Source organism: Etheostoma spectabile, chromosome 7 (genome assembly GCF_008692095.1).
Source record: "Etheostoma spectabile isolate EspeVRDwgs_2016 chromosome 7, UIUC_Espe_1.0, whole genome shotgun sequence".
NCBI classification, from domain to species: domain Eukaryota; kingdom Metazoa; phylum Chordata; class Actinopteri; order Perciformes; family Percidae; genus Etheostoma; species Etheostoma spectabile.
Genome location: NC_045739.1, coordinates 8,201,812 through 8,213,262, shown reverse-complemented (window position 1 = coordinate 8,213,262; position 11,451 = coordinate 8,201,812). Strand labels below are relative to the sequence as shown.

At 40.8% G+C, this 11,451-nt stretch overlaps 1 protein-coding gene across 7 annotated transcripts in view; it reads right to left on the bottom strand.

Moving 5' to 3' along the window:
- The window catches only part of LOC116692245 (ELKS/RAB6-interacting/CAST family member 2), a 147,488-nt gene that overhangs the window by 71,758 nt on the left and 64,279 nt on the right, over positions 1–11,451 (bottom strand). For 6 of the 7 annotated variants that reach the window (XM_032520362.1, XM_032520366.1, XM_032520363.1 and 3 more), the window contains 2 exons: positions 5,252–5,345; positions 233–385 (listed from right to left, as the gene is read on the bottom strand). In XM_032520362.1, the coding sequence (XP_032376253.1) occupies positions 233–385; positions 5,252–5,345 (247 nt within the window). The remainder of the gene's footprint in view (positions 1–232; positions 386–5,251; positions 5,346–11,451) is intronic. The other variant, XM_032520364.1, reaches the window with a different exon arrangement.

The window sequence follows — 11,451 nt, the reverse complement described above, 5'->3', positions numbered from 1 at the left end:
GTGTGTGTGTGAGAGTGTGTGAGTGTGTGTGTGTGTGTGTGTGTAAGTATATGCTGGTCTCAAGTGTTCCATCAGTGTACAAAATATCTTTCACCATATGCTCGCTTAATCAGGACATTTTTGGGTCTTTGTAAGTGTGGTCTATACCTACTTTATCTATAAAGTGTCTTGAAATAACTTCTGTTGTGATTTGACACTATAAATAAAATTGAATTGAAAACATCAGGTAAACCTGTCTTTGGGCCTGAACACGGGCAGTCTCCTCTTGCGCCCAGAGAGCCTCTCTATGGGCGGAGGTGTTCATGCTCTCTCTCAGAGCCCTCTCCAACTCCCTGATTCTCTCCGCTGTCTCCCGCATGGCATCCTGGGAAGCTGAAAGAGGAAGCTGAGGGGGCGAAAGAAGTTCAGAGGAGGAGTACGAGGAGGGGGGTTGGAAGCAAAGTATAGCAAAAGCCAGGGGAGAGTGTTTTTCTTTGAGTATACTTTGTTTGAAAGACTCATTAAATGTTTTTTTTGCACTGGAATAAAACTTTATTGGCAAAAGATGATTTGAGAAAAGGTGTAGTGGTTGAACCTTTTGTTAAAAAAAGAACCCAGTCCATGAAAAATAGAAACAAATAGTAAAGACTTGAGGAAGTACAAAAAAGAATAAGACTTCTCTCAGAAGAAAGACCCAGCCAAGACAGCAGAGTGATAAGTGATGGAGAAAGAGTGTGCACATGTCTGAGTGTGGGTGTGTTGAGTAGACCGTGCACGTTCACACGCACAGTTTGTGTGTGGCCTCTTTGACACCTATGGTGAGTGGGGGAAAAGGATCCCTCTCCACACTGGGTGATGGAACTGTGAAAGAAAACACTGGACAGAAATAATAACACCCCCCCCTCCGATTTTCTCTACCTCTTTTTTTCTAAACTCTTTCTTCTTTGAGTCGCCTTCAAGTTCACATGTTCACACTTTTCTTGGAGCAGTGCAAAAGCCTTGGAGTCACATGGACAAGGAGACACTTTTTGAACTGAACAAAGACAAGTTCAGTTACACTTGGTGTGGCAAGTGGATATCATCATATCATCATAGTAACAAAATCTGCACATGCAAAAAACACCAGATCAGATATAATAAGAAATAAAATAAAAGTCACATTTTGATTTGAACAATTGAAGATGAGAACTTGTATGGCCGCTGTTTGTGTAACCTTGCATAAAGAGAAGCAGCAACACTGATGCTTAATAATGTTCAATAACTATTGGTTCCATTGCAGGTGAGTGAGAGCTGCTACCTGCCGTCGAAACAAAACGGTGTTTTCAGGGTTAGAGTCAACAATGGTAAATTCAACACCACAGACTTCATGGCACACTTGGAGAAGCATGTATCAAATGAATATGACACAATGGGAACAAGTTACAAGTAGAAGTGTCGGCACTGTTGGAAGCAGTGGACATGGATAGGAAATTCTCTCCAGACAGCAGAAAAGAAATACGGAGAAAAGAGAAAATACTTCTGTTTTCAGCATGTCCAACTACAAGCTCTTAAACTGACATTTCATCTTAGAAACGGCTGCTTGTAAAAGTCAGTTACTGAGATTAGAAGGCATTGAACAATTGCAGCTTTGCAGACATGTAGATGACACATGGAGTTCAACCTTGGTGAGCATGTATCTAACATTATTCCTGAGTCTAACAGTGATCTGAGTGGGCTGATTTAAATAAGACTGCAAAAAAATGATATGCTAAATGCATGGAAAACTGAAAAGAGTCAGATTTTACGAGATTCTGCTGTTCATGCTAAATGCATATGAATGGCCTATTCACTGCCCCTCATGAATATTAAAGTGAGTGTGACTTGGTACCTGTATTATACATAGATAGCGGTGAAGCCAGCTACTCAAATTCAATAGTAAATATTGAAAAACTGGGCCCCTTCATGATAAAGGCTAACCAACTGACTAATTTGTTGATACCGACTAAAACACTAGCGATGGGATTATCCCCGAGTGCCATGAAAATAGTGCCAGGCCAGCCAAATCACAAGCAGATACTTGTGGCTCGTCACGTCAGCATGACACAGCTGGAGGTGAGCGACAAACACCCGCACACACACATACAGAGGCAGGCTGTGTGCATCAGCAGTCCAAAGCTGTAATTGGATGTGACAGACAGGCAGTAATTCGATGCACCAGAATCAACAAATACTGGTCTGACCCCACCTTACAGACAGAAACACACACATGCACGCACACACACATGCACGAACACCCCACTGAGATGGGGCTGCAACCACTGGACCCCTGGGTGAAACCTGACCAGAAAGCTGTGTCTGCCTGTCTGCCTGTGTGTGTGTGTGTGTGTGTGTGTGTGTGTGTGTGTGTGTGTGTGTGTGAAGTATATGTGTCTGTCTGTTTGTCTGTGTCAGTGCACATCTGTGTGTTATGCAAGTTTTATTAGTAACAAGAGAATTTTGTTGGCTTTCAAGAATACAAAGAATGGTAAAAAAGGTCAAGAGAGATACAGAGAGTGGGGAGAAATGGAAAGATAATTGCCTCTGCAGCACCAATCATCACCTAATGCCCTTGGGAAGGATCATTATGGAGTCTGGACATGTCTCGTTTGATGGAGGGATTATAATCACTAAAATAAACGAGCAGAGAGTGAGAGAATGCACTTTTCAGCATATGTGTTCCTATGATCCTCAGCTTCACACACAGGCACACAAACCACACAGGCATCTGTCTCTGTCAAAACGTTAAGTGTGCAGCGTCAACTTCTATGTGCCCAATTTCATAATTTAAAGAATGTTAAGTATGTGTGCATGGCCAGAAGTTCCCTATACAGTTTCAGTCAAATGCACAGACTGTGGGAACAAGCTTGGAGTACATGAAAATCCTAAATGCATCCATCTTCTTTAACTGTAGACGGATTTAAAATAAGTTTATATAATCCTTGTGTCTCTAAATAGTGGGTGTGGATTGTGATAAAAAAGAAATAAAAGGTCCGTGTGAAGGCTTGAAGTGAACATTTCCGATATGTGTTTTCTCTGTGTTTGTGAAGTGCAGCGTGGCGCGATGGAGACGATGAAGCGGAGAGATGCTATCACCCCATCCCACATAAACTCTCCTGGATGGATAGGGAGAAGGAGGAGTGGGGGAAGGCCGTGTTTGTTTGTGTTTACCCTCGGAGCGTGCTGTGTTCCTGATGGACTCAGAGATAAATGGAGAGGGAGAGAGAGAGAGAGAAAGAGCAGTGAGAAGGACGTGAGATGGAAGCCAGGACACAATATACAGAATATATACTCTGCAGTATTTATAAGGTAGCAACATCATAGCTAGTGGAAGATGTGGTGGTCATCCTAACTCTTAGTGCTATTTTTAAAGGTTGTGACAGTATTGTTCCTAATCTTTTTAATGTATTGCTGCTGTAGTTAATCATACTGTTCTTAATATATCATATCATATTATGTACATTCACAATACCTCTCAGGGGCTTTTATTCACAGGGTGTGGCTTAATTGTTAATATTATTGGTTTTGTCTGGATCGTTCTGTTGTCAAGATTATGCTTTCTGTTTTGTACATTGGTTAATTTGTTTCCCATTGTATACTTTGATATGGATTGGAGACAATGGATAAGCTAATCAATCTTGACAGTATGGCCATATGGCCATATTGAGCCCAAAACATCAGAAAGTATGTTTTTGTGACATTTCTTTATTTACATAACAAGCACGCCAGCTTTTAAAGGAATGTGAAATATTGCTCTGATTGGTTAATTTCACGTTACGCCCAAACCACACCCATAAGTAGCGTAGCTACAGACCAACCCATTTTAGATTTCCTTCGGGCGCAAGAGTCATTTATCCCACTGGTATAATAGCAACAGCGAGATCCGCCCACAAAGCTACTTGTGTTTGGCATTGTATACTTGTGTTTCAGATTGTTAAAATAGGGCCCATAATGTTTACTGTGTTCACCATCTTAGTTTAGCATGTTAGCATTTGCTGATTAGCACTAAAAACAAAGTAGAGCTTAGATTGATTTGGAGTTTTAAAATGTTGACAAGATTGTGGCGCTAGATCAAAAGTCAGGGGATAACATCCAATAGTTTTCAAGATATTTCCGTCTGTACTACCTACTGACTGACCCGACAGCCTTTGCGATCGATGAAGCATGCCGCTGGCGTGGCTTATCAAATCTTTTACATTTTCAAATGCTAATTTCAGTATTAGCCATGTTTTGATATGGATGAATGAAAACAAACTTAAACTTGAGCTTGAATTCCTGCATCTGCTCAAACACTAGCATTATCTCTTATCTATATTTTATAATACATGGAATATATACCAACAAAATCTCTCTGAAATTTTCCGTTTTGTTCTTTTTGTGGACGTCATCTATCTCCCTGACATCAATCCCACTGCTCTATTGCACTTCAGTCCCTGTACTTCTTTCCTTCTTTCCTTCTTTCAGGCACTCACTTCTTGTTTCTGTCCAGGTTGTAGCAATAGTAATGAGTGCTACTTAGACACTGTTTAGAAGAGGAAATAGGATGTTGGATGTTGCCTGCCAGCATGCACAGGAATAACAAAATATCTCTCCCAAAAACAGGCTGAGAGCAGCTCTGGTTCTTTTTGGCAGAGAGGTACAGAGAGGTGTACTCTACTTCATCGGTCCTGTGGGAATAACCTAGCATGGCTGCACTCTGCATATTAACACCTCAGTATAGCTCTGCAGGCTAGCATGCACACACCCCCACACCCCCACACACACACAGCAAACAGCTGACACTCATGTTGACACCTAAGAAGAACTATACAAATTATGACATTATTAATTATTATTACAAATCAGTTATTTACTATTCCCATCTGACCCATTATGCCGCCGCTCCTGGCCTGCGTATGGAGCTGATTTCTGCAGCACTAAATGCCTGTCTCTTCCACTTAGGAATAACTCTGGGATGCACTAAGGGAGGGAGAGCAAACGGCATAAAGGACTGGAAAAAGGCTCTCTCTGCTCAGGAGCAGAATTATATAGAAAGAGAGAATGTAGTGAATAGAGGAAGGAGAAAAGATAATACTTTTCTGAGGAACGGCTTGCAGAAAAGGTGAGGAGGAAAGAAGCTGGGGGGAAAGGGCAGGATACATGGGTATAGTAAGAGACAACACAGATAGTGTGAAATGAAGAGCTCAACTAGAGGCCAAAAAGTGTGCACATGAGCACACACACACACACAAACAATTTAACATAACATTGTTCAAACCTGTGATAAAGAGTGTGGATGTCCATCAATCAGGGCATCTTTCCTTATCTCACTCGCCACCGTCTGCTTCTGGACGTTAGGAGAGTTGATTTGTCTTCAGAAAGAGGAAGATGAGTGACAATAGACAAAGAGATGCTCAATAAAGACATGTAAATCCATCATAAAAACCATGGAATACAAACAGATTTGTATCTCACACAATATGACCACGGTGTATGTAAAGATATATGCACATACCCTTTGCAAAAAATACGATGGCCCTAGTACACTTTAAATAAATCTTTCTTAACCATATAGTTTGATCATGTGGTGCTTTTACTTTATTTTCAGTTAAAACAAGGCCTGCATATTACATCATACAGGTAAATGGTAGGGCTACAGTGTGTACAGTAAAGCAGGAAAGTACTGTGCATATGTCTTGTCTTAGTAACAGGGCAGACTGGGACAAGACAAGACTTGAACGATGGAGGTGAGACACTGCTGTGTAAATCTTTCAACAACAAAACACACAAACACATGCAGACAGGAGATGCAAGCACATGCACCCACACAGGCTCACACATTCTCAAAAATAGATATGTAAGCAAGAGGTAAGTCTACAGGGGCATGTTTTTAGAAAATAAATGAGTCTATAAACACTGCCAGAAATACACACGCACGCGCAATAAATCTGCTGTCAGTGTTGTGCATTGCTGAGGTCCTGATTACAAAAGCTGAACCATGTATAAACCAGCCAGGATGACTATGTATTTACCTTCAAACAAAGATCTGCTTCTTGTCATTTACTGAACTTACTTAGCCAGAGAAATGTGGCACACACACACACACACACGCACACGCACACACATAAATATATAGAAATATGCATGAAAACAAACGCAAGCATTAACACTTAATACACTCACTGGTAGACACACAGTAACCCACAAAACCAATACACCATAAGACACACACAGCTACACTTATACAAAATCTATATCTTGTCACAAACACTCTCAAAATAGAATCAAAACACACTTTGAACTCCTAGTTTGGCCTTCACACTTATGCACACAAATATGCATAGAAAGTGCGAGAAAGCTGACAGTGACAAATTAGTGCTTAAGAGAACCCTCTAACACTGTAAACCAACTGACCAAGCAGCTGCTAAAACGCGCCGCATTATTATTCCACATTCACACTGGGGTGTTTACTCTGGGCAAAACATACGAGCCGCCCCCACATATGGGAAAATATTTGCTGTCGTAGCCCTTATAATGGTGTGTGTGTGTGTGTGTGTGTGTGTGTGTGTGTGTGTGTGTTTGTGTGTGTGTGTGTGTGTGTGTGTTTCTGCTTTTATGAGTGATGTTGGTGTGCAATCAATGTGAAATATACCCAACAAGATGAATATATTTAATACACAGTTACCTTGCCACACATGCACACACCATAGTGCTTTTCAAATCCTTTGAGGAAATATTTGTTACAATAAGGGAAGACAGAGCAGGACAGGAAACTGTGTGTCAGTATTCATATCTGATATTACTCCCCATGTACAAAAACACAGAGTTTATTAGGCCTGTCATTTATGTCTCTGGCTTACTTCTTTATTTCTTTTTTTAATAACTCCGCTGACCGCTGCTGATTTTATTTATGTTTTCTATCATTGTTATGAGTGAGTTTTGAAATGGGCTGCGTAAATTAAGATTATTATCCAATTCTGTTACCATTATAAATAAAGTATATGTACACACACACAAGCACATGTGTATTTACACAGTGTGGAGGAGGAGGAGGAAAGGTTTCTGTTTATACTTTGATCTTTGATGTCTCTGAGTGTGTTTTATAAGCTCAGAGGCATGTCCATGGAGAACAAACTTGCCATAAGGGCATATCAGCTATCACACACAGCCGGCACTGGCACAGGTGTATAAACCAGCAGACACGCTGGTCCCTTTTGATAGCTGATATACCCCCATCAACCCATCAGTACAAAATGAAGTAAGTGTTTTGACCAATGTGAAGGCAAATGAGGGCACGTAGATTGTGAATAAGAAGCAGACGGGTTTGGCTGCATGTAAGTGGAAAATATGAAGGAGAACTGTGATTTGTTGAGTACCGAAATGAGTAAATTCACGGGGGGAAAATAGTATTTTATTGCTGTGACATTTCTTAAAAAGATGAAGTGTGTGAGAGTGGGAGCACTGTGCACGGGTCCAGCCATTTCCTAAACTGAGCGTAATAAGTAATTTTTCACATTTCCTCTTGCTTCTTTCACCTGGAGCATTCCACACATCCGCTTTCCAACATAAGCAGCTTCACTTTATTTCTAGCTGCCAAGCACAGCTCTGTTTTTTTCTCACTTGTATTTCTCAACACATATTTTGATCGTTCTTTCTATATCTCATCTATTTTCTTTTCCATTATCCTTTTTAACAGTCTTTTCCTCTTCTTGTATGTCTTTACTTTTTGTCTCCTAGAACTCACATGCATATTTAGAAGAGCATTGAAAAAAAAAGAATGAATGAAGGATCCTCTAACTTCCCTCAAGGAGTACCGGTGACGTGCCCTTGAGCAGGGCACAGTAGGGCTCCTGTAAAGCTGCTGAGTGGCAAACAGCAGGAAGCTGCGGTCACATTGGGACGCTCCCAGTCTTGAATGCGGGTAACTGTGAATATTAAGTAGGGTGTTGCTGGAAAAGAGAATGCATTCTGAGTAGATCTTTCCTGGGTAAACAAAGGTTAAAAGGAGTTATAACCTTGGAAGAAAGAAATTCAGATTTGTATCTCCTCTTCATAAGTTCTAATTCTTACTCTGTTTTCTCCTCTTCTCTTTTAATAAACAGCAGAGTGGAAGGAAATCCTCTGATTTCAAGCAGACAAGGACACACCAGGGCAGTTACTACTCAGCGATGCACAATATATGAAATAAGAGGCTGATACGATCTGAATTAAATACATTTTCTCTGTAGTAAAAAAAAGTCACGGGGTACAGGGAAAGGAGAGAGGAGAAGAAACGAGGCACTATGAAAGCATAGCATGAGGCAGTTGGATCAACACTGGAGTCTGAAGTTTTATCTGAGGCGCTTGTCTCGATGCGGTGCTGAGAGATCCAAACAGAACACGTCTGTTTATAACTGATAGATGCTTAATGGTGCTTAGACATGTCTTATCGCAATACAAATACCGTTCACTGTTGGCTTTATATATTTTCTGTGTGTGTATGACAGGGTGAAACAGATTGGAGATTAAAGAGGAAGAACTCTGCTTGTGTGTCTACATGTTTAAATGTGAGAAAATGTAGTGAAATTCAGTGTATGGCATTGTTTATGTATTTGATATGTGTGTTATGAAACACTCTTCTCTAGCTATGGCGCAATATAGTAAAACAGGAAGTTGACGTGTCATTTTCAAAGCCAAAAATTTAAATTACATGGACACCTGCAAATACACACTGTTTACAAATATTTTCATATAAAAATGTTGTATACAGAGACTTTGGAGGTTATTTGTGAGTTGGCGTGCATGCATAGAGTGTGTATTTTCAAAAGATGGATGCTCTCAACATCTGGAGTTTGATTATCGTCATAAGAATCAGACCCAAAATGATATGTGTGTGTTTGTGTATGCAAATGGTTGATTGTGAGTGTATGAATATTTGTCCGAACCGTCGATTCCTGCCAGCCAACAGACCCTCGCCAACTCCACTATACCAATATGTATTCTCGCCCTCGATGCACACGTGCACACTCACACACATACAGTACATACAGTACATACATTTGTTCAAACATACACTAACACACACACAGACAAACACACACACACACACACACACACACACACACACCTCCCTTTTCCTGAAACCCTCCCTTACATACCAGAGTGTTTACCACGTCAATAGCTGTGATATGGACTGGGACTGGGAGTTTGATTTATTTCTCAGAGTTTAGCTCCCACATCACCACAGAAACTTTAAAAGTATAGGCATTAAGAACTGTACGAAATAATTTCACTGGTTAATAATAATATACAGCCATGAGATAAGGGGTGTAGGAAAAAGAAATAAGGCTTTAAATTCACTTTAAACATAAAAAAGAGAGCATCTTTTCCATTTCCATGTTGGAAATCACCAGTTGCAGGTGTTTGAAAGCATAAACTTTCTTGAATATGTATAGTTACTGCTGATGTTTAAGGGTAAAGAAAACTGGTTATGTTTCAAAAAGCCTACTCACTGGATTCATTATCTTGTACTTTTAAGACATTCAATATCATGCTACAAACTACATGATGGAAGCCAAACACACACCACACAGTGTTACTTAAATTAATTCATAGGGAAAGATTAGAATGAACTAGTGTGTCATTCTATGAAATGTATTTTCCATTTTGGTCCACCCTATTTGCACAAACTGCATAATGAGATCAGAAACCATTGCTTTCAGAGCTCTACTTAACAAATCCAGCTATTAGCATTAGTGCTAACCGCTGATACAGATGCTTTCCACGAAGCCTGTTCAGTATCTCTGATCACTAATGCAGATTAGCTAGGATTTACACCTACACACCTGACAGTAAATAAAACACTGACAATAACTACCTAATGTTTTCACTGATGACAGATCACTAGGAGAGCTAAGCTATTAAATAGCAGTGAGTGTGTCTCCCCCTGTACTGGAAGGTATTTATTACAATGACCTGCTGGCTACATTCAACGTTGACACTCTCTGCTGCATTGCCAACTGGATGAGAAAGTGTCTGTTTCCTCATCTGTTCTTCTCTCTCTTCCTCCAGATAGTGGTTAATAGGCCATCTGACTGAGTTCCAACAGAAACACTCTGATTAAAAAGACATCCATCCTCTGCCCAGACACATCTTGCATTCCCTTACACATCCAATCAGCACAGGGACAAACTCGTCCACCAATGCTGTCACATAACACGAGTGCAGAGACACACATACAGTCTTGTGCCTGTATTCATGTAAAATGTCTTTGTTAAATCAGAATTTCCTCTGATAATGTGACACGATTTTAACTACAATAACTTGATGTTCCACTATTCTCTACAGCTGCCAATGTACATAAAGTTCGTATTCCTGTGCTTTTAACTTAAGAAAAATTTATTACAGTGGCAGTGTATGACTGCAGTGGATCCTTCTCTGATAACCTGCAGATGACCTGCTTGAGACCTCTGACCCGTACGCGCTGACCCAGGGAGGGGTCATACTGATAGGAGTGACTGGCTAACACTAATGAGACAGCTGCCCCAATAAGATGGATGAGCTGAGTGTAAAGAAACTTTTCCAAAGCCTGATCTCAAACACTCCTGTCCCACAAATGGTTGTGCACAGAAACCAAACGCACGGATTAACACACACACACACACACACACACACACACACACACACACACACACACACACACACACACACGTGTGTGGGCAAACTTTGCCACTGCATGTGAGTAGCAGACACATATAGAAGTACAGTAGAGGCATGACGCATACAACGACATATTGAAACAGAGAGTTGACTGTCTGAAGAAACTCTGCGGGAGCTACTGTATCCCTATTATACTAGATGCTCATGCATACCCACAGAGTTTGAGTCAGTCAGCACACGGTTTCCATGCCAGAGTGGAGAGTCTGTAAAATGGATAATGAATGAGGCAGGAAACTGTGTTGGATTCAGTATATGCAGCCCATCCACATACATTCTGAGCCATTCCGAATCATAGCTAGCGTTAATACACCTGACAGGGGCCAAAGAGTTCAAAAATTGTTTTTTCAGACTCTCTTTCACACTTGTGGCTTCTTCTGTGCAACTGGCAATCCACCAACAGAGAAACCACCACCCACTATCAATCTACATACACAGACACACCAACCGCCACACAACTAACTATAACCATTCTATGTTCCGACCCACACGATGTACAGACACAAAACCATCTTTCTTTGCTTCTTTTTCACATATGTACGCACACACATGAAGTAAATACCCACACAAACACTCACATACTGTGCCTCTGCGTTGGCACTAAACAACCACTCATGTGGGCACATACACACGCCATGCCAATCCATAAATCAGATGATAATTGAGTAGCACTGCACTAGTAATAAACAGAGTAGTATAAACAGACAGTGTCTGGGCTGGATAAACCACCTCCTACTGGCATGCTGCTGGCTGCCTTCCTAGCAAACACACACACACACACAC